Source organism: Fundulus heteroclitus, unplaced genomic scaffold, assembly GCF_011125445.2.
Source record: "Fundulus heteroclitus isolate FHET01 unplaced genomic scaffold, MU-UCD_Fhet_4.1 scaffold_94, whole genome shotgun sequence".
NCBI lineage: Eukaryota > Metazoa > Chordata > Actinopteri > Cyprinodontiformes > Fundulidae > Fundulus > Fundulus heteroclitus.
In genome coordinates this window covers 570482-594531 of record NW_023397406.1, presented here as the reverse complement: position 1 = coordinate 594531, position 24050 = coordinate 570482, and the positions used below count along the sequence as shown (strand labels likewise).

The 24050-nt window shown below is 41.8% G+C and overlaps 1 protein-coding gene across 1 annotated transcript in view; it reads left to right on the top strand.

Moving 5' to 3' along the window:
* The first annotated feature begins 1854 nt into the window (after positions 1 to 1854).
* The window catches only part of rab2a (RAB2A, member RAS oncogene family), a 30876-nt gene continuing 8680 nt past the window's right edge, over positions 1855 to 24050 (top strand). Inside the window, exons 1-6 of the mRNA XM_012882808.3 lie at positions 1855 to 2096; positions 11511 to 11582; positions 13053 to 13120; positions 16200 to 16282; positions 18704 to 18796; positions 20331 to 20442. Coding sequence (XP_012738262.1) covers positions 2051 to 2096; positions 11511 to 11582; positions 13053 to 13120; positions 16200 to 16282; positions 18704 to 18796; positions 20331 to 20442 — 474 coding nt within the window. The 5' untranslated portion in view covers positions 1855 to 2050. The remainder of the gene's footprint in view (positions 2097 to 11510; positions 11583 to 13052; positions 13121 to 16199; positions 16283 to 18703; positions 18797 to 20330; positions 20443 to 24050) is intronic.

Sequence of the window (24050 nt, the reverse complement as noted above, 5' to 3'; positions counted from 1 at the left end):
GCCTTAGGTTCCAACTCTCAAAAACTTACAATACGGCTATAGAATTAATTCCGGCCAATCATCACCTCAGTTCTCACCCTCATATGGGTGATCAAAACATTGCTCCTTTAAGCCAGGCCAATAACAACCCTAACGACTCCTCGTTACATAAGAGTGGACCAGTTTCGGTTCAATCTGCTGTCTTAATGGCTTTAACGACCGGCCATTACTAAGGGGTGGACCTGTTTCGGTTGAATTTGCATGTTATCTAAGCCATTACAAGGCATTTGTTTGGGCAGTAGTATAAAGCTTGGTACTCATCGTTAATCTAGACCTTTTGAATTGAGAAACATCTTCAACTACGGAAACAAGTCCAATTGCTTTGTTTTTTACTTTTTTTTTTAAGTGGTCCTATTGGCTTCATCAGGGCGTGATCTACAGCTCTCACTGGAGCGGTTCGCAGCCGAGAGCAAAGCAGCCGGGATGAGAATCAGTGCCTCCAAATCCGAGACCATGGTCTTGAACCGGAAAAGGGTAGAGTGCCTCCTCCGGGCTGGGGAGGATGTGCTGCCCCTAGTGGAGGAGTTCAAGTATCTTGGGGTCTTGTTCACCAATGAGGGGAAGATGGAGCGGGAGATCGACAGGTGGATTGGTGCGGACTGTACCGATCCGTTGTGGTGAAGAGAGAGCTGAGCCAAAAGGCGAAGCTCTCGATTTACCGGTCGATCTACGTTCCTCCCCTCATCTATGGTCACGAGCTTTGGGTCGTGACCGAAAGAATGAGATCCTGAATACAAGCGGCTGAAATTAGTTTTCTCCATAGTGTGTCTGGGCTCTCCCTTAGAGATAGGGTGAGGAGCTCAGTCATCCGGGGAGGACTCAGAGTAGAGCCGCTGCTCCTCCACATCAAGAGGAGCCAGTTGAGGTGGCTCGGGCATCTGGTCAGGATGCCTCCTGGACGCCTCCCTGGTGAGGTGTTCCGGGCACGTCCCACCGGGAGGAGACCCAGAGGAAGACCCAGGACACGCTGGAGGGACTATGTCTCCCGGCTGGCCTGGGAACGCCTTGGGGTTCCTCCTGAGGAGCTGGCCCAAGTGGCCGGGGAGAGGGACGTCTGGGCCTCCCTACTGAAGCTACTACACCCGCGACCCAACCCTGGATAAGCGGAAGAAGACGGACGGACGGACGGACGGATGGAACTTTGACAAATCTGTAATCTTTTGTATACAATTAAAGTTCAGTTCCAAGGATTCTTCCACATGGGGAGAAAAAAAGACTCAGTGCCTCCGTATGTATTTTCTCTCCATACTTCCAGAACATTTTCAGAAGGATTTTGGTCCTTTGGGAAACAACACAAACAAAACCTGTGAGAGGATCTCATTCATTGTATTATGCTGTTGTCGGATATGAGGGAGCGAGTCATTAAAACTCTTTGCACGATGAAAAACAAACCAGGGGTCCTAATAAACAGTAAAATTTTGTTTTCTCTCACACATTCATATAAAATGTTATGTATATACACCGGCTTTTCTGTTCCTGTCTTTCATTAACTCTCAAGATACAACAGAAATTCAAATACAAGCCTGTCATACAAGAGAAAACATTCCCTTGAAAGCAAAAAGGTTTTCTTGTGGACTGTGGTAACCATGGCCACCTGTAAGTAGCGCTAGAGAGACTTCACATTTCTAACAATTTATACTATTTTATAACAGTCGTTGGAGTTTTCTGTTAATAGCAGTAAACACGCCAGAACGTAGATGTTCATGTTTAGGTTAAATAACCAGAGTGCAGTTACCACTGAATTTCTGGAATTTTTGACGTCGTCCGAAGAAAGGAAACACATCGTGAAGTTTCCGAGCAGTCTTTGAACACATCATTTTGTAGCGTGGCGAGGGCGGACCGTGTGACGTTGAGCCGAGGCTCTGGCTGTTTATTGTTCCTTCCTGAGCACCGATAGAGGAAAAAAAAAAAAAACAGGCTAACGATCCTCCAGCTTCTGTTTCCACACGTCTCTCGCTCGGTTTTACGAAACTGCAACGGTTCACACGGCCGACCGCCACAACCAGGGGCCATGGCGTACGCGTATCTCTTCAAATACATCATCATCGGGGACACGGGTAAGCTGCATTTTAGCCGCTTAGCTAGCAGCTAGCGCGGTGTTTCCGCAGTGTTGGATAGTCCAATGACGTGGTAAAAGCAGAGACCCATAGGGGTGGGATGACAGCTCCGGTTCTGCCGTGTTAACACAGCGGAACACGTCTAAAACACGGTGACAGTGGGGAGGGGAAGTGAACGCGTGCTCTGGCCGTGCTCCCCCGGACCGCCGCGGGTGTTTATACCGGCAGATGTTTGGCCTTTTGTCCGTTTTGCGTCGAGGGTGGGGGTGTTAGCCCAACCCGCTAACCAGCTTAGCATGTAGTAAATGTCCAGCAACAGCTGTCACGACCGCACATTACCGTCACGGTGGATCCCAAAATCTTACGAGGGGGGACAAAACTCAACGCGTGGAGTATATTTCCCGAAGAATAGTCACCGCCAGTAGCAGCTAACGTTAGCATGGCCACATATTATTGAAGGCCTGAAGCTAAAGCCTCAAATATCCCACTGAAATGGCGTAGAGGCACCTCCAAATACCGATTACGTTTATGTTCACGATTTAAAATGGTATTTTCTTCTGGGAAGATAAATAAAAATAGGAAGCTGTGGAGTTTAAGGTTGCGTTTAATCTTAATTGGCCTCCCGGTAATTATGCAGACGAGGCTATCATGTGTTTACTAATGGGGGGGGCCTGTTGAGTTAGCTTGCGGTGAGCCAGCAGGTGCATTTTTCTAATCTTGCTGCATCTCAAAGATGAGATAACAGCGTTAGAAAGAGTGACTGGTGTGATAGCAGCTATGTTGTAACGAGGATCATCTTTGCACAGCTCAATGTGCAAACTTCAATTAAAGAAAGCGTCAGATTAAAGCAAGGCACGGATCTGCACTGAGTTACAGGCATGTGAGGACCCTACTCTAATTTCAGCCAGCTGAGAGTCTGCTGATGGACAGCGTGTTGACCTGAAGGTGGTTGCGAAACAGCATCGTGTTGTGCTGCCTCCTGTCATTTTCTAGTGATAAATGCCTGGGCGAGGGGCCGCTGAGGTCCTCCCTGGGTTACATGTGTGCCAGGGATGCTTTCACTGCCCAGATGTGTCGTCAGAAGCAGGTTCCTTCTCCTAAAAGAGCAGTTAAACAAAAAAAAAATCAAACAAAAATAATCTACGTGATTAAGTTATTTAGGGTTTTCATATGTTGACACTGTACAGATTATACATTTGAAATGGTAAAACATTTTCCTCTTCTTACCCGTGTTCAGTATGATCTTTTTGAAAGTGTTTCTTATTAGCCACGTTGATCTTTTTTTGTGTGTTTCAGGTTTATACCTAAAAGTTAATAATAATAGCCCGTCTATAGATGGCTGTGATTGGGATAGACAAAGCTGTCTAATAATCATATTAGTCCAAAGTTTTTTTTCCACCCCACATCTGGTGTTTCTTTAGTAAACACATAAAATAAAATCTTATCCCAGTGCTAAATAGATTTACACATCTGAATAGGCATGGGTCGATATGAGATCCTCACACTATGGTAACTAGTCTTTAATTTTTATATATATATATATATATATATTAGTATTAACAGGCATATTTGAAACAAAAAATGAACTAATTGCCTTCATTTAAAACATAAAAAGCAAAAATGTTCTAATACAGTTGCAGTTCTAACACGAATTATCTTGATTTTGATACATTGGCAAAGCAATAGAAACACACTAATTCTAAAAGTAGAGTTTTAAATGTATATTTATTTAACATAACGTTAATTCTGCTCCCTATGGAGTAACACCAATAGAGCGCTCTAATATCAGCTGATTAATTAGTCTGGCCTGGTTGTGAGTCTGATATTAGCTGTTTAACAAAATATGAAACCAGCTGTGCTTTTTGTAAAATAGCTGTACACTTTTTACGCAACCGGAAATCATCCCCGGCCCGTTTTCAGTGTCTTGTGAGGGGAAAAGTGTAGCAGCTGTCATTTCGTGTGCCCCGTGTCACCAATCTGCCCCCTGATGTCATGATGTCAGGGATCCAGAAAGTCACTAAAGTCCTGAGTGAGTCCTGGTCATCCCTCAGGTTGCGGTCTTGCCTGCACAGGCCCGACGCCATCAGCGAGACGCACCGTGTGTCTGTATGCGGTCCAACAGGATCCGGTAGCAATGCTGACCAGATTCCATCAGTTCGGCTCATCCAGTTATTGCTGATGTGCAACAAGTCTTTAGACTTCCTCTTGGAGAACGAGGACGACTCGTTTCCAGTCAGTGGTTTGTTTTTCTTTTCATGCACGTGCTGCATTTTGGACACAAGGAGCAACTTCCCAGCAAAGACGCGTAAAAATATCAATACTTTGGCTCTAGGTTTCAGAAATGGATTTATTCTCGTAGATCAGATTCTGCGTTGCAAACGTAATTTTTCTAAAGTGATTTTGTTCTTTGTCAAAGGTCTTAATCGGCAGGTTGTCTCGGGGCCTTTCTGAAAGGTCAGATTTGTATACCAGCGCTGCCTGGGAGAAACGCCATGGTGCTGTGGGTGTGTAGTAGCTGCTTACGCCTGAACGGCCTCCGTTTATTCTCCCCGTACGTCGTCTGTGTTGTTCGGCGCTCCTCCCGGATCACACCTGCCAGGCCTCCGTCCAGCGTGGAAGAGAGACAGGAGACTTTGTTCTGTTATGCAAGGCAGCAGTTAGCGCGTCCAGGAGTGAATAATTATTGATTGAACTCTTCAAGAGAAAAATGGGAATTCTGTTTCAATTAGGTTTCAAGGCCATGCAGTGCAGAGATTTCATTGACATAAACCGTCTGACCTGAATAACGGTATAGATGAGCGTCTCGTTTCCACGTCATAACTCTGCGTTTTATCGAACCAAGAATATTTCCAAACAACTACATTAAGTCTTACTGGTGAACAAGTGGAAAGTATGGTAGCCTGTTTGGCCGTTATTCTGGTTAGTCCCTCTCTGGCATCTCAATATAAGGACTTTAACCAGAAGGAGCAGTAAGATTAAACATTTTAGCAAATTTAAGTATTTAAAACCTTTGCATAGGTTGATAGATGTAACTGTCTGTCTGCAGGGACACTTCATACCAAGATCCAGCCTCGTCTGAAAAAGTCTGACTTCACTATTGGGATGGTTTGAGGTGCAGCAGCAGATATTAGAAAACATGTTTCTTCCTCCAGCTCCACTTTAATCTGTAGACATAGAAAGTTTCAATTTAACTTTAAATGAGTTTTCCCATCAGTCACCATGATTTTTCATGATCTGATGAAGCTGTTAAGCTTCAAAATGATTGACTCTGCTTCCAGTACAGGCAGATATTTTCATACAACTGAGAACTTTGTTTCTTTGTCGGAAATGACAGGTGTTCTCCAAAATCTTACAAGACAGCGTGTAGTGGCTCTCATTTTTGATTCAAATAATGCCCCTCTATTAACATCTATGGAAAGTGGCGTGTCAAATTATTTCTAACCTCAGTAATGGGTTGAAAAGCCCCTCACCATTACAGAAATCCACCATTTATCATTGCTGTCCAGCTTTTTACATGTTTCCACTGATGGTTTCTCTTTAGTGAATGGTTCCAGGTCTTTAATAATAGTCAGCCTCCTGGCCGTTACCCCAAGCTCCCGCTTCCTCCACAGATTCTCCGTCAACTTTAAGTCAGGATTCTGATTGGACCTCTCCAAAAAGTTAATGTGGCTTTAGTCGGACGAAACGAGTCGATAAAGTTAAAGGGTTACTTTAGATCTGCCAGGGGAAGATACGCTGGATAACATTCCCCCGCTTGCTTTAATGAAATGTTCATGGCAGAGCTACTTATTGCTGCATGCACAATGTTATACCCGAGACATTTTTCGTAAAAAAAAAAATAAGCTAAATAATGCATGAAATGGAAGGCAACACATCTAAATGAGATATAAAGAAGAGGCAACATTAAAGACGGTTTATCCCAGTCCTCTGGGATTTCTAATGTTGTTTTTAAGCTCAGTTTGGCAAGACGTCATTTTCCAAACGGGGAATTTCAGCCGAGTCATCGATGTGGTTCCCAGCTGTCATATGACTGAGGTTTCAGGAGGACCGGCCTGTGACGGGTTCTGTGGACTGACACCGAGCCGGACTCCTCAGCAGGGATTGTGATGCAGCCTGCTGACCTTGCAAAGCTTCAGGTTACACAGCCGAGCGGCCCGCTGAAAACCGACACATCCTCCCCAACGAACCTATTTCTGATGCGCTTATTCGTTTAATAGGAAACATCAGGCTGCTGTTTACCTTCCCGAGCTCTGGGGCGTCGTCTAAAACGCTGGGTTTTGTAAACGGGACCGAATTCCTGCTGCTTTTGTCAGCCTGCCGCTCGCTTACTTGAAAGCAACTTAAGTGAAATAAGCCCAGATGATACTGCTGTTAGTCATCCTCCTTCTTTCATTTTCTGCCATGCAGGACATTAGTCAGCCGCTACGTTGTGTTTAACACTTAATGGCCTTCTAACTTTCATACATGGCACTGACACGCTAAGCTATGAAAAGGAGGAAAACTCTAGTCTATCGTATAATTTCTTCTTCAGAATGGAGAATGTTTTATTGAAGCATATTAAGCCATTATGCCTTCAGAAAGGGCTTAATTTGTAAAGCAAAGCATTCCTGTCTAAGCATTAGTCCATGTTTCTGAACAGCTTGTAAGGATGTTAGTCATGAAGGACTAGTTGCTATGACTACAGTTCAAGTCTCAGTTTTAGAAACTGATCATACTAGCTGAGTTTTCCTGGCTTTGTGTCACTTTGCTGCGTAATGTTGTGATATTTTGTCGTAGGTTGGTGGGCCGGAAGGAGGAACCCGCTTCACCTGAGGATCTTTGTCCGTTCTCATGGGGAACCGCTGCCCATCAAAACATTTTGAAAGCCATGTCTTAATCTTCTGGGTTTAGTTTAGTTGTTGAGCTGTCCTACCAAAACAAAAAAAGCAGATAAAAAGGAGGTAGAGCCTGCAGGATAATAAAATGTTGGATAAGCGTCAGAATAACACAATCTGACTGTCTCTCATCTTCCCACGGTTTATTTTTAGTAGAGATTTTCCAGGCGGGTTTAAGATGTGAACCTAAATGTCAGAGAGTGGCCGTTATTCACCGTGATTACAAGTTTCTGTTTTCTTATGCGTATATATTTATATTTTTTTGTTTTTGATACATTTGTATATATGTAGTATTGTTTGTAGTAAAACTCCAGTTTCACAAGATTGCATAATTTACACAAAATGTAAAACAAAAACGTCCAACATGATCTAACTTCTTTTATTTATCACACTTGGCTTTTTTATATCTCTTCAGTGACCTTTATAAATAAACCTAAAACTACAGAGCAAATATCTGCTGAATTGAATTGTAAGGTGCGCGTCGTGCTCGGTGTTAGACGTTTTAGTCACTCTGCTGTTTGCAGAGTAACAAAGCGGATATTGTCTGGTTAGTCAGGCTCAGGTAGCCGTTCTGACAGAGATGCCCTCAGCAGCTGGAGAGATGAGCACTGCTCACTTTGTTTGTTTGTTGTGTCTGTCTCCAGACAACCAAACTTGCTTTTTCTGGTGAGCGAGGGAAGGCTGCAGTGGCCTTCTTTCAGCCAGCTGGCTGGCAGTGCACAACAACAGGTGGGGGAGGGTTATTATTCCCTGGTACAACCAGGGAAACGTCGGCACTCATTAAAAAGACTCTAAAAGCGTACAGCTTTAAAACTTTGCTCATGGTGACAGCTTTAACCTGGCTGTGCCTCGTCGTTCTTCTTGGCTGATTTAAACTAATGTTCCCTCACCTGCTCTGCTTATGACTCTTATATTTCCATTTGTGATGTTTTTTATTTATTTTTTTCAAGCTAAAACCTTTTTCTGAGAAGCAGACTTATACAGAAAACTGTATGAAGGTCCTGATATATAATCTGCAAATGTTTCCTTCCCTTTTTCTCTGCCTGTACTTTCTCAGACCTTTTTGTTGTGTTGTGCATGTGTGCGGTACGGATTACCTCTGCATGGTAAGATATGATGAGGCGTTATTATCACAGCCTGGAACCGGATGAAGGAGCCTTTCTAGCAACATTACCTAGTTCCCCACTAATTACTCCTGATTGTAGCCACTCTCACCATCATGGCCCACCAGGCCGTCATCGTAGGTCGCTGTCAACAGGTTTCTGCAGCATACGCACCAACGTTGTGACCACTTGGCCAGACGACAAAGAGTTTGAGAAGTACTGTGGCCGCTTTGGCCACCTGAGAACAAGGTGACACAGTGTAGAATAAGGTTTTCTGTTTTAACCCTCAGTACCCAGCAGCATCAGTGTGCTACAGCCGATGATGGTGTGATTGTTCAACTTGTACGTAGCCCTCCTCCGTCACATCCCTCTGTCCGGCAGCGTCGTCATCACCCTGTCCCTGCCTAGCAACGCCACTGCCTAGCAGCGGCCATCCTTGGAAACCACAGAGGAGGCGCATCATGTTGCTCTGCCACCTCCTTGTGTGTCTCTCTCTCTGTTTCAATCTCATTAGCAGTCCATCCACACCTCTTTGCATCTTTTTTACTCGCACACTTTCAAATGTACATAATGCTTGTTTATTTTATTTTTTTTGTAGTATACTGAAAGAATATTGAGCTTGACAAAAACAATGCATGCACAGTATCGCAATGTTTTGTATTTCAGGAGCCATCTATTAAAACTCCTCAAACTATCAGGTTGTTATGTCACAATACAAAAATTTTAAAATGCCTGTACACTCAAAATACTCAATATGCGATACCACTAAGAGCAAATAATGACAAACTTTTTGATTTTCTTCATTACAGCTAAACTAATAAGTAGGCAAGGCAAATTTATTTATATAGCACAATTCAGTACAGAGACAATGCAAAGTGCTTTACATGATTAAAATATAGGAATAAAAGCAAGTAGGGATAGAATGTAGAAACAAAAAAGAACATTAAAAACAGTAAAACAGTTTAACTAGAACATTCAAAGGCAATTTTAAACAAATGTGTTTAAAATCGATTTAAAGGAACTCAGGCTTTCCGCAAGTAGACATTTACCGCAACTGACAGATTAAAAAAACCTGAAATATGTAATTGTCCAATAAATAACCCAATACACCTCAAATGTAACGTGAAATCCTTTTTCATTGATGTCTTTATTTAAAATGCCATTTATTTACTTTACTGCATGCTCTAGAATTTAATTGACCGTCACATATTTTTCTCTATTTCCAACATATAATTTATTCCATCATGTGGTTTAAATTTTACTTTTTTATTCCCATGTTCTACTTCTAGATGGCTTTATGTCCCTTACAGGTCCGTCTCCATAAGCACACACCGATCTAACTCCACGATTAGTATAGGAGTGTAGTTCTATACTTCTGTTTCTTCCTTCAGATTGACCAATAATCCAGAAGGTCGATTACATTATAAATATGTGGTAAAGTAAATTCCATTTTTAAAATAAGGACACATTAATCAATATAAAATAATTTGTATTTTTTTCATTAATTGGTACATGTCTGGTGTATTTATTTATTGGGGCATTAATAAATGTCTGCTTTTAGTTTTAATTCTGTCATTTCTGGTCCTCCATATTCAGGCCTCCTTTAGAGAAATGTATAATTTAAGTGCCCTTTTCAAGCTTTGTAAAACCGTAGACCACATAACACAAATAATATAAGTGTTAATATCCTTTATTGAAGTACGTACCTTTTTGATTCAGTCATCAGTTATCTTACTTGCCTCAATTTGCTGATGATACAAATAAATTTTACTACTTGGGGCCAAATCATTGTATACAAAAACAAACGTGGATCTGACGCATACAAAATGTATTTTTTTCCAGTGTAACTAATTATCTGGTCCATGCTAATGTTTTCAGCAGCAGCCCTGCACCATTTCTGCCGTCCTGATAATTTAGCATTATATGTTCTTAAGTGATCGACTACAGCAGCACGACGGGTTTATGCCGATTCCTACTTTTTTCTTTTCTGCTCTAATTGTCAGCTTCACCTGTTCTAGACCACGTTCACTTCCAGTACCTTTTTAAAACTAAACGTAGGAGTGTTTGTTGCTTCACTGCTTATTAGCTGACTGAGCTGATGAACGTTTCCCTGCGTTTATTCGTACCACAGTAGAACAGAGAAAGGTTTTTTTCTTTTATTTTTTTGGCTGAACTCTAATGTGAACGGGTCAGTTTACATCAATTTTGACACAAACCGCTATCTCTGAACAATTTTTTTAGTATGGTTTTTATTGAGACATTGAATATCTTGACGACCCTTGTATGCTAATAGTATATTTGCACAGTTGAATGGACTTTCTCTGTTATGCCCTCCCCTGGTATAAATCATAATTACCAAGATTGTATAGTTTTAGGAGCGTAGTGGAAGCAGCATGATGATTGAAAGCGAGGGAGTGGGTCAGTGGTGGTCCCAATGTCATGTTTCCCTGCAGTCCATCTTGTAAACGCTTGAATTCGGTTCACAGTTCTCTCAGATTTCTGGTCATCCCTTTTCTCTGTGCGCTGTTTTCCATTGATGTACCTGGATACAGCGCTCAGAATAGCCAGCTTCCTTCAACAACGATTTTGTGTTAAATATCTGAGTTTCACTTTATGGGTTGACATGTGAAATAAGTTGCCTTTTTTTTTTAATGTTGAAGTTAAACTTAGAATGCACCAGATAAAGAGCTGCTGTGTGTATGGAGATATACCTTTATATTTTAGTTTGTCCATTTTCTTCAGAGTAGCTACTTTTAATTGTAAGTTATGTCATTTGTTAAAGAAATAATGCTTTCTTCTCTGAAATCACCTGATGGCTGCATCAGAATGGGTTAAAAGGCCTCCGTTTGCAACCTCTAGCTAATTGAATCCAATCATTTCCTGTGTTGCGTTTCAGTGGAGTTAAAAGGACCTGAAGGCGACGTGTGAAAGGACAGAATGTCGACGGTTTCGGTCTTTGTCATTAAAGCGTTTCGGATCCGTGGCAGAGAGCAGCATTTGGAAAAGGAGCCACGAGTAGCGTAGTGCTAATCACAAGCAGATTCATTAGTGGCCTTTGAAGGGGTGGGGGGGGACCCAACGGTATCACATGTAGGAGGCGGCCAGCTGGTCACTCAACTCGCTAACCGCTAGCAGGAGCCGGGCGCTGCAGAACAAGTGTGAGCTCTCCTGCTGGGCTCCTCTGAACTGGATGCTGGCTCCCATGCTAACCATGCATGGATATTTGATTTTAAGGCTATAATTCCTGTTGTGTTTAATTAAGGCCCAGCTCCGTCACCTACAAACACCGATGCATCTCTTTGCTGTGTGTGTAAATTCAGCCTTTTGATTAATTTGACTTTCAGGTTGTTGGGTTTTTTTCCTAGTCGGTTCAATATTTTTGGCATGCTTTTTTTGACGTACGTCTTTCCCTCTTTTGTTTGTGTTTTCTTTTGTAGGTGTGGGAAAGTCATGTCTATTACTACAGTTCACAGACAAGAGGTTTCAGCCAGTTCACGACCTCACCATCGGTAAGTAAAGACATAAGTATAACCATTTAGGTGCTGTGATAAAGTATTGATGACTAATTGCTCACACAAACCTGGTGCAATACTAACAAAAGAGAAAGGCATCAGAAATGCGAGTTGGCTAATAAGAAGTGCTTAATTGCTGCTCTTCGTTTATTTCTCAGATTTTTTTCTTTTGTTACAGACAGATCAATCACATCCAAAGAGAAGAAAAAAAACACCCCAGGCTTATTTTAAATTTGTCCCACTGACACAAAGTCATTGATCTGATGTGATTCCTCTGAATCTTTAGAAACAGCGTGGGTTTGGGTGCGCTTGAAGGCACACTGCAAAAATGGATCTAAAAATAAGTAAAATGTTCTTAAACTTAGTGTTTTTGTCCTTGATTTGAGCAGGTAAATAAGATTATCTGCCAATACAATGAGAATTTTAATAAAGAATAAGATAATTAGATATCCTGCACTTGAAATAACATGATGAAGATGAGTTGTTCCTATTTTAAGTGCAAAAATCTTATTCCATTGGCAAATCATCTTATTTACCTGCTCAAATCAAGGACAAATACTCTCATTTTAAGAACATTTTACTTATTTATAGTTCCGTTTTTGCAGTGCAGAAATGTATGTTGATCAAAAGTGATCCACGGCAGAGGAATAAAAGCATTTTTACAGAGTTCCTTATTTTTATTTATACTTTCACACTTTTTTTTTTATTTGTCTTAAATTTGAAAGAGTATTCATTATTTAACATTATTAACATAATACACAGTTAAATATGGTTAACAGCTTATTTGAATTGCACCTATATTATTAAGGAGGATAATCTTTTAAAGGTTCCCTCTTTGTTGCGCTGCGTGCACATCTGTGGGCAGAAAGCGTCCGTTTCTAGCCAACTCTTTGGCGGTCGCAGCAACGCCCGCGTTAAAAAGCTCGCTGCGGTGCTGCATGTGAATCAGACGCGGCGCGAGCGTTTGATGTAAGCCTGGGAAGCAGAGCTCGTCTTTCAGAACATGTCTGCACCGCCTGTGCAAACAGATTTTCCAATGATCAGTGCAGGGCTGGGTCGGCGGCAGTATTTGTTTTACATGAACGGGGTTTGACAGGAAGCGCGTCGCGTTTGTCCCTCATCTCGGAAAAAAGCCATTCTGAATACAGATGGTTTAACAACAGTTTAATTAGTTGCATCTCACAGCTGAAGAAAAGTATCCAGGTAATTTTCTAATCTCCGTCGAGTAGACGTGCGCTAATAACACAAGAATTAAGCCGTACTATACTGAGAAAATAAAGTGGATCTATCTTTATGTCCCAGTCTATTTTTCTTTCTTTCTGCGCTCCTCCTATTAGTTCACGAGCCACAAAATCCCTCTTTAGTCTGTGGATGTTTATCTTGTGCAAGCCTTTTAAATTGTTTGATTAATTAGTCAGACTTCTTTAAGCATACTCATTTCTTCTTCTGTGTTTTTTACCCGTTTAGGTGTGGAGTTTGGAGCAAGGATGATCACTATAGATGGCAAACAGATCAAATTGCAGATCTGGGATACGGTAAATAATCTCTTGAATGCGGTTCAGCTCCTCCCCTTATTGTTGACTCGCATGCAGGTCTCTGTTGAACTAATGAATTACTGCTTTTTGTTCTCACAACGTAAAATGTATGCTATCTATAATGCAATACAAGAACAGTATTTAAAATGGGTTTTCTGGCCTTCTGTCAGACGTCTTGAATTATTTCCGCCAGTAGCAGAGGCAATATCACCCGCTTGTTTCGGAGCAGTTGTTCTAAAAATTGTTTTTGTATTTTTAAACAAAAACTTGATCATTCCAGTGATCAAGAACACTTTAAACTGGGGCTCCACCCTAATACCTGTTTTTGCTGAGGACTCTTTAGCCAAAGCAGAAGTGTGTCAGCGGTCGCCATAAGTGCTGAATAGTGCAGCCAATCAGGAAGGAGGTAGGAAAAGGAGCCTGTATGCTTCCTCTCAAAGCTCCTTTAGCCTAGGAACCTCACGACGTCCCTTACCAGCGCTAAGGAACCCCTCCATCCTTTGTGTGACATGACATATAAACACAACCCACCTCATGGAAATCAAATAAAATGTCCGCAGAGCAGATTTGACTTCCGACTCGTAATGACGTCTGAGTTAAAGGCTGTCCGAATTCAGCTCCTCCCCACGATACACTCCTTACTGTTGACCCCGTGAAAGATCAAGGAGCAGGAGCTAGGAGCCATAATTAGATTTATTCGGATGGAGTCTGGTTTAAGCATCATATTTAGCAGAAAGGGACCTAAAAGTAAGTTGATCTTTATTAAAATTTGTATATTTTCCCTTGATTTGAGCAACTAAATAAGACTATTTGCCAGTGGAATGAGCATTTTTACCCCTAAAATAAGATAATTAGATATCATGCACTTGAAATAGGACGATGGAGATGAAATGTGCTTATTTTAAGTGCAAAGATCTTATTCCATTGGCAAATAGTCTTATTTAGCTGCTCAAATCAAGGAAAAATACACTCAGTTCATGAAAATTGTACTTACTTTTAGTTCCTTTTTGCAGTGATAGCATTGTGGAAATCTGAATCAGCTTTATTGGGTCATGATTGTGTACAATCAAGGAGCTTGACCCCGGTGACAACGCCAGCAGCGTACAGACATTAGTATATTTAAAAAAACGTATGTGCTTGAAAACCTCTGTCACTGTGTGTATTTAGATCCTGACTGAAACTCTGGGATTTCTGAGACTGCCTACATTTCCACGTCCCTGTAGAGAAAGACACTGATGGCGATAGAGCAACAAATGCAGCCACTTTGCTGGACCCCTTCCTGTCTGTTATATGCTGAAGTCTTGCTCTGTGGTTGATCTTTGACTGCTTTGTTTTTGTTACAGCAGCCTGATAAAACCTTCAGGGAGCTAATGTGCCTGCTGTCATACATATAATGAACTTTTTTCATACTCATAAAGTTTTACCTCTGGCCCAAACTCCAATCTGTTGCAATTTCCTAGCCTCATAATGTGGTGTTTAGCCATTATGTGTCAACAGATTCTACAAGTTATTGGGTTTAACAACAAAAATATTAATTCTATCCATGAGGTGGTGGGGTTGGACCCTTGATGCTTGAATAGTCTACTCTGAATATTAACGTCACATAAGGTTGGAGGCTGAAGGGCCCCCCACCGCAGCAGTAACTCTGAGGCGTTTAAGGTTTATTGTCTTCCTCTGTGCTGTAAAAGCAGCCTGAGCCGTTCTCAACCAAACCAGGCGGGGGCAGTATATCGTGTCCATGCAGTGAAGCATCTGTCCAGCAGGTGGAGTCAGAGCTCCATCAAAGGAGCTGACAGGGAGGACTAGAGCGGCCTGCTGAGCATCTGTGCCGGCTCTAGTGTGTCTCCGCTGCGTGTTTGGGGTTCCCGCTGGACAATGAGTGGAGTCCACCTGGCTCTGCAGGTATAAAGACTTTCAGACTGAAACCCTGCCAGGCGCGGCTTCTGTTTCCTGGTGGGATTTGTGCAATCATACACCGCCACCAAGAACGCTAACCGAGAACCCATTCGGATCATTGTGTGGGCTGCACTTGCCATATGAATAAGTGTGTGTGTGTGTGTGTGTGTTTCTGCACAAAAGCCTGTTGGCCAGATGGCAGACAGACCCAGTGTTCCCTCTCTTACACTCTTATTTATCATTTATTCACTAATAGCAACGCAGGCTGGTTGACTGCTCTCTGAATAACTCGCCAACTGTTCATTGAGCAGCTAGCTTGATGTTCGGCTCACCAGCCCGTTAGCTTCCCCGCTAGCTGGTTAGGCCGCTGACTAGTTCTCCGGACCCCCCCCTCCCCCCTCCCCCGCGTGTTTCTGGGAGACAAACTAGCTGCCTGGTGCTCTGACTTGCTGAATGATTCATTGACTTGGTGTTGCTGCTCGTGTGTCTGTCTGACTGTCTGGCTTTTCAGATGAGGTCAGAGCGGAGCAGGACTCGCAGCTGCTCGGATAGAGTGGCGTTTTGTTTTCCTCCGCGGCCCGGCCGAACACAGACAACATTGTTAATGTACAACCGAACGGAGCCAGAGAATGAATAGACTTTGGGACGAGGGGGGGGGGGTGGGTAGCAAGAACGCGTGGAAAGAGGGAGGACTCAGAGAGAGGGAGACTGAAAAAGATGAGTGATGGCAGGAAGACAAAGGAAAGGTGAGACAATGAGGGTTAATAATGGAAGAGGAAGTGAAAGTACAAGGTGACTCGGTGAGCTGGATGCACCGTCAGGAGTGACCCGGTGGCTACACGTCTGAGCCGCATTCTTCAACGCCGCCGCTTATCCGACCCCCCCTTTGTCCGGCGTGAATGGAGGAACTGGAAGGTCATACACGCTCGCAGAGAGAAAGTAGTGACTCTGTGACGGGCGTAGGGAGAGTGAAAGACAGAAGTCCATTGTATCCAGTTACAGGCTCTGCTCTGTCTTCTCCTCAGCAGCTGAAAACCTGGAGCTGGACTTGAAACGGGGACACTCAAATGAATTTCGTTATTAAATGTGTTTTCAGCTCAGGCGACTCGGCAAAGCGTCTGCATGTCTGGAGCTTCTCAGCTTTTCTCTGCCGTCTAACTAACGTGTGCATGTGTCCGTGCAGGCTGGCCAGGAGTCGTTCCGGTCCATCACCAGGTCTTACTACAGAGGAGCAGCAGGAGCACTCCTAGTCTATGACATCACAAGGTAACCCGGCCAATCGTACGCATTTAAGGAGGCATTCAGGGACACTGAAAAGGCTCGTTATTCTATCTCCAATGAAACGTCAGCATTAAAGAACAGCCTGGTATTTGTTTTTGCGCTGCATGTATCAGGAATAATAAACATGTTCAGAACAGCTTACAGCTATTAAAGCTACACTAGTCTGCATCTCAGTAGCTTTTTTTTAAACCGGACAAGTAAACCTGACTGCAACGTTGGCACCACGGATTCATTTCTTCCTTCCTGAAGTCCTGTTTTCCTGGTACAGCCTTCTGCTTGTACTCAATTTGTTATAACATCAGGTTCCCTCCACCCTGCTGCTACTGCAGACATGTCTGAACTAGCTGCTGCTCCTCAACTTTATGACGTTTAGCCAACATCTAGAACACCTTATCGAAATGCGTGAAATGAATCACGTGACTTTCTGTTGAGCAAGGCTGCGTTCCTGGGCTCTGCCCTTAGCTGGCGCCTTATCCTGTCAGCAACTTGGGATTTTACTGTCATTTTTTGGAATAAACCAGTTTTGGACTCAAAGGATAAAACAACCAAGTGCCTGATGAGGCCTGATTAAAATCCTGCCTTTCTTCATAGTAAAGAGTAACGTTCATGGATGAAATGTGATGGCTGTACGTGAATATTTAACTATTTTATTTGAAATTCCGAATAGGAACAATATTTTGATGCTGAAGGAAGCTAATAAAGGAAGAGATTGTTTTTTATATATATATATATATATATATATATATAAACGTCCTAATCTCAAACTTTTATTCAACATCATAGAATAACGAAGTATCATACAACAAATATCCCTTGTATTGATGTACTTGGGCCATGTTAAGTTGAACATTATTGCTGACCTCATGATCTCCTGATGTTTTGTATAACTATCGTGTAACCTTTTGTTTAGCATTTATTTTAGTAAAAATTCCCCAAACACGAATGTTTAACAGCTGGTTTTGAAGTGAAATGGCTTTATACAAATAGATTCATGTAATCCTTTGGATGCTGATGGTTCCTTGAAGAACAAACCTGGATAATCTTTATTCAGTTTAATTAAACTGAGCTTTACCCACGCGGTCCCACTTTACAACAAATGTCATCAGAAGGCACTTTAAAGACAGTCCGGTCCAGTTCATGTCCATTAATGAAATCTGAATTTAACTCTGATTTAAATGCAGAAGACTATACAGTCCACAGCTATCATGAAACATTGAGTTTTAAGTAATCTCTCCTCCTGAGCAATCCTGTTTTTTTTTTTTTCTTTTTTATATTTGATCTAGCTTAATATCATGTGCAAAGTAAAAGAGTTGCATTATTTCACTAGTTAACATGTAACCCGTGGACAACCTATTTGAGACAAGGTAAAGAATGTAGCCCTGAGGAACAGAGACGGGAGTTAAAATATTTCTATCGTGTCACAAGCAGCATTTCAGTTTAAAATCACTAAACAGGTTAGTTATCTAATTCAGCTGGTAAAGCCACATTCTTAGGAGCCCGTTGCAGAACCTTTTATTTGCAAGTGGTGTTCTATTAACTGAGATTAAACAATTCATGGATTGTTTTCCAGGAAACATTTGGAGATGGGTAGAACCTAAAAAAAACAAAAACAAAGGAAAGCAGACGGGATAACAGGATGTATATTTTAACCCTAAAATATTCTTACGTAGCCTCACGAAAGACAGCTGAAACACAGCTGGTAGTCAAAAGAACATGTGAACAAAAAACATGCTGACACAATCACAAGACTCTTTAATTTAATGGGTGGGATATTTAACACCATTTAAAAAAAAAAAAAAAAAGGACCGTGGACCAGCATGAATTCCTCTGGGCGCAGTGAAGGGACAGTGATCTACAGCCCCATTATTAGTTGATGTTTTTTCAGCTTTTCTTTGTTTTTTGGATAAAAAACATCCTTAAAAACAATCCTTGCTTCACGTCAATCTCTAGCGCCGTTATCATGAATTTCTAGTCCTCCATTTCTGTTTGCACAATGAAGGCCCAACCTCTGGTGCAAGTTCTGGTGCAATGCAATAATGCTCTAATGCAGTAAACTTCCTGCATGGGCCTGGGCACATGTCGGGTATTAAAAACAGCGTTTTTTGTTGTTTTTTTAAGAGGAACCTGGTATCAAATAAGACAGAAGACACTTTAAGTGTTGTGTGAATCCATAGAAGATGACGAGATAAGTATTTTCTCTTAAACGGTGTCAAACAAAAGAGGAAGTGAGACGTCGACGAGCAGTTTTCAAGAGAAAGTAAAATCTGTTGCCACTTCATTTGGTGTGGGTGTTAGTTTATATTTATAACAGCAGATTGTTGGTCTGTTATGCTTCCAGTTTCAAAGGGCGGTCAGACTGAAACCAACAAAAAAAAAAAACAATAATAATCTGTGCTTGCTCAACAGAAGGGACACCTTCAACCACTTGACGACCTGGTTAGAGGACGCCCGCCAACATTCCAACTCCAATATGGTCATCATGCTCATTGGCAACAAGAGGTAAACGTCTCTTTCTTCCACAGTGACGGGGACAGTCTGGCCTACTTAACGCTGGACCATCGGCAATGGTTGGAAACGCTGGCCTCTTATTGGTTGACTCTTTTTTTGTTTTTTTTGGGTGGGTTAAATTTCCATGAGACGCTCTCTTGCTTCACATTTTTGTCTGTACCTGTGTGGGATAAAGTTAAGTCAACATGGCTGCCCTAGAATACCGTTTGAGCTGCGGTACTGACCCCCTTCCTGGTAAGTTTGTTAGGGAGATTTCCCTTTTTCACCAGACATCAGCTGGTGATGGGAAAAAGTGCCAGCTCCGCTGCTGGAGGTTACGCAACGCTCTTATGTAGGAGAAATAAGTTTGGAGCTTGTGTTCATTTTTGAACTTGCATGGAGAGATCTGTCGGCTAAAAGCAAGGCGCTCGACGGTAAGAAAATGATTTTTAATCAAAAGTCTGAGTGCACTTTATCAGTACCACCTCAGCATAAAGAAACGTCCAGATCTTGATGGACTGTTTTTAAAGGAAAGAAGTTTTCTACTATTAACTAAGTGGACCAAGACCTTTGGTTAAACTTGCTGCAAGAGCTCGTTCCTTTCTCTGAAGGGATATGCAAATGTATTCATACCGCTTGAACTTTGCCACAATTTGTTACACTGAAGGTCGTGTATGTAGTTTATCATATAAAGGACCGACAGAGTAAAACACAATTTTGAGGAGGAAGGAAAACAATAAATGTTTTACAACTTTTAGAAATAAAAATCCTAGAGGGGAAGGGTTTTTTTTTCCTCCTTTTTCTTTCTTGTTGGGGATAAAAAAAAATACAAAAAAGGGGCTGAAACTGCTGGACTTTAATTTGGGAATTTTTACTTTGATACAAAGCTTTGGCAGTATTGTACTGACTGTATAGATCTGTGTGTTCACAGCAAGAGGTGCATCATGTGTGTGTATAAATATATATATATATATATATAGATCCTGAAAGTGCCCAGCTCAAGTGAAAGTCTGTTAGTTGTGCACATTAGAAATCTGTCCTTTTATGGGAGATTGGCAAGAAATGGCTGCTATAGAAGGAAAACCTTGAGGACTTTGCCACAAACTATTTAGGAGACACTGAAACATCTGGAAGAAGATGTGCTGGTTCTATAAGTTCAATATTCCCCCTGAACACACCATCTCCACAGTAACACAGGGGGTGGGAGCATCATGCTGTGGAGAAGGTGCAGCAAAGCTGGTCAGAGATGGTAGCAACGTGAAAAGATTTAGGTACGGGCGATGCTGGAAGAAGCTCCAAGAAGACTCCAGACTTGGATGAGATTCACCTTTCTGGAGGACAGAGGCCTTAAACATTCAGTCAGAGATATCAGGAAATGTTCTGAATTCATGTGCTTGGAAAATGATGATCAAAAATCTTGTAGGGGTATGAATAATTGTGCACATTATATGCATTTTAGAAATGCACGTAGCGTAGGATTGTGCTACTTTTTATGTTTTAGATTTCCAGATGAACTCACCTGAATTCTTTGTTTGTTTTTTTACAGTGACCTTGAGTCGAGGAGAGAGGTGAAAAAAGAGGAAGGCGAAGCTTTTGCCAGAGAACATGGCCTCATATTTATGGAGACCTCAGCCAAGACTGCCTCTAATGTAGAGGAGGTAATTACATATGCACACCAGCAATTGATGATGGCTGCTGTAATGACGGTATTAAGGTTACCAGCTTACCTGAACCCGGGTTCTCAGCAGCTTTAAACACCACCTGTCATTGTGAAATATACGCCGCTCCATACGGGTCAACACTAATGCCAAACAGCCCTTTTCCCCGCAGACAAATAAATCTCAGGCCACACCACAATTTCACAGCCATTATCTGTTCTTTCACACTTCTGCTTGCTGCCTGTTGACATCTGTAGCTGGAATTAGAGCCCTGTCTGGATCAGAGAGCAGTTGTACAAGGACTTCTCTGAAGATTCGGAGTAAATCTGTGAAAATGCCCCCCCCGATTTATATCAGGCAGTCTATTAACCTTCAGGATTGGTTTGTTTGAGGTTGGAAAATAGTTTTGGTAAATATTAGCATTTTAAGATCCTTAACAAGACGTTTGAGACCGTATCTGAAATGATTACCGTACCAATTTTATTTATAAAGCACTTTAAAAGAATAACAGCTGAAACATTATGCTGCACATAACAGCTTGAAAATAAGATTGCAAACAATAAAAAAAACAATTTAAGAGCCTCTAATGTGCGGTGGGGGGGGGGGGGGGGATATTCCAGTTGAGGGGGCAGCAGTAGAGAAAGATCTGCCCCCTCTGAGGTTCATCCTGGACCTTCATCCTGCTGTTGGACTGACCTGAGGGACCGGAAAGGTAAGTAAGATCAGAGGGACAGCAAGTTAAGATCATATAAACATTTTTAAAGACAAAAATATATATAATTGTTGAATGAACTCTAGAATGCACAGGTTAGGGTTGTCTTGTTTGGATGTCAGATGTCGGGTGTGGCTGAAGACTGAGCTGCTGTATTGACTGTGACCTGTGGTTGCACCTCTTATATATAAACATACATCCAGGTCACAGAGATAAGCTATCTCTGGATACCCTAAAGGCTCCTTTAAACATCTGAATGAAAACATTTTCTCTCCACTTAATAATGAAAAAGATTTTCAGCTAAAATATTCAGTTCCAATTTTCTATAGTTCTATAGTTGATATGGATTAAGATTGTTTATTTTCTTTACTCATGACAGCTATGGAGGACGCACCTGCTATATTGTAATACATCCTTTGCATCTTGTCCTGATGATTTGAATGATGGATGGTTTTACAAAAAAAGCACACACCCTTCTTATTTTGTTTTTTTCACAGGCTATAAACCATAGGAAGAAAGAAAAGACGCTGGATGTTCCTTGATAGCAGTAGTAGTTTTGAATCCAATAGAAAATTAAAGTATCATTAGATTATCCCTATTTATGTACTAAAACATACCCTCATGTTCTTAACCTTTATGATTTTTATACCACTCAAAAACATCATTACATTATTTTTGGTACAAAAAGCTGTGATAAAAGACCGTTTTACATTCCACCCTCGCCATTACATGTAATGGTTCTGTTCTTTTAAGGTTAATACAGTATTTCAGTATTTCTCTCCTTTCACCAGTAATGCATTTAGTCAAAGTCCACGTTGGAGAGCTGCAGCAGCGCGGATGACAGTGATGGAGCCTGACCTTGCCAGCATCACATTAGCATCTTAAACTGCTGTTAGCACGCTGAATGCATGGCTCCGCCCCGCATGCAGACACACCCCTGGTGTTGTTGCAGTGAACGCACGGCCTGCTCCTCTGGGACCCCTTTCTCACTTAGCTCCACCACATAACTAATCCTATCCTGCACAGCACAGCTTGCCACCTAAAGGCACATCACACCCTCTCTCCCTCTTTCTTTCTGTGTGTGTTTTTTTTTTACATAGATAATTTTCCCCTTCCCTCTCTTGACCAGTCTCTGTCATATGAACGCTCACATCCACTACACTGTTGAGCAGCGCTCTTCTGGGGTTAAGATTTGGGGGGAGGGGTGTGAGTCTGTGTGTGTGTGTGTGTGTGTGTGTTATGATTAATTTGTCTCATTAGTGTCCTCTGAATCCTCCTGATACCGCTCCTCTCCTCCCTCCCCTTCATCTCTGCTCGCTCCATCCCTCCTCATCCCTTGACGTCCATCATTTGCTCTTTACCTCTCCTACTTCACCTCCCCCTTCCCACTCGTCATCCTTTTCTTGCCCCCCCCCCATCTCCCCTCCAGCATGTCCTCCGTCCTCTTCCCATTTATGTCTTCCTGCCCTCTTCCATTCATTTCTTCCTCCTTCCTTCCCCCATCATCTCTCCTCCTATTTTCCAGCAGTATATCAACCAGTTAAAGTTCATACATATTCATAACTTCCACCCCACCTTCCCTCAGCGACATCCAGCAGCCAATCAGTGTGCAGAGTTTGTCGTCAAGGGTCTGTGGGTGGACACTGGGGTTGACGGGATGATCTTTAGAGACAGACGGAGAGATCCTGCAAGCATGCTTTCATCGTCTCATGTCCTCCCTGCCCTCTCCTAAATCCTTCATGAAGATCCTCTCCACAACCACTTCCCGCTTCTTCTTCTCCTCTTCTTTATTTCTCTGTCCTCCTGTGCTATGCTGGTTTTTTTTTTCTTTGTTTTTTCTGCTAAACATTTTATTAGTTCTTGGTTTAATCCTCATCTCAGCTTTTCATCTTCCCCTGGTAGGAAGATATGAAGGAACGAGAGGTGTAGAGATATTTGGGAGGAAGGAAAGAGGACATGAGGGAACAGAGCCTAGTAGACTACAGTGCGCCCTTTGGCTCCATCTATTTTTGACGGGGTGCCAGGGAGGAGTTAGAGACATAATTTCAGTTTCTCAGCACATTTTATTTATTTTTGTGAGGAGAAAGCTTCTTTTTGCATGTCATTGTGTATGTTTGTTCTGAAATCAGCCTACCCAGTTAAATCGTCTGTAAACCTCTTAGTGTGGGGATCATAGCTGAAGGCTCTCATATAGTTTATCCCAGTTATTGCTCTACAGTTTAAATCCTTCAGACGTAACTCATACGATACTGCCCCTGGAGACAGAAGCATCGATACCTGCAGTCATAGGGCAGTCGCTCTGGGATCTTTAATTCCACTTTATTGAATCAACTTTGATCCTATCAGTGTTGTTAGAAACTGTGTGTGTATGAGATAGAAAGATGGATTGTGTGTTTTAATTCCTGTCCGGTTTTATTTATGATCTATACAAACATACAACTGTATTCTTTAACAAGGTCCTCCTTTATAATACCTAAACCTGTAAGAATGTAGAAGGCTCCTATAGCCACTGTTAAGAAATGTTACAACTATAAAAAAGGAATTGACATGTTGAACTTTTAACAAACATCTTGTATGAGCATAAGACATCAGCATATGAGTGTTTAAAAATAACCGGATTCTCTCTTCCAAGAGATTTTATTTTAAATAATTTAATGCTGTGTTTAGCAGAAGAGGGCATATGTTCCAGATTTATTTTGCTTTTACCGTGCAAATATATTTTTTTTCTTGATAATTTTGAATCATTTTCCTAAAAGCTTAGGCACACATCTGCCTTGCATTTTTATTGGCATAGGAGAGATTCACAATTTTAAGTAAATGTCTCCAAAATAAGCTCAGGCATCGACATTCTATGAATCTGTTACTTTACAGGATTTTTTTTGGGACAGACCAAAGA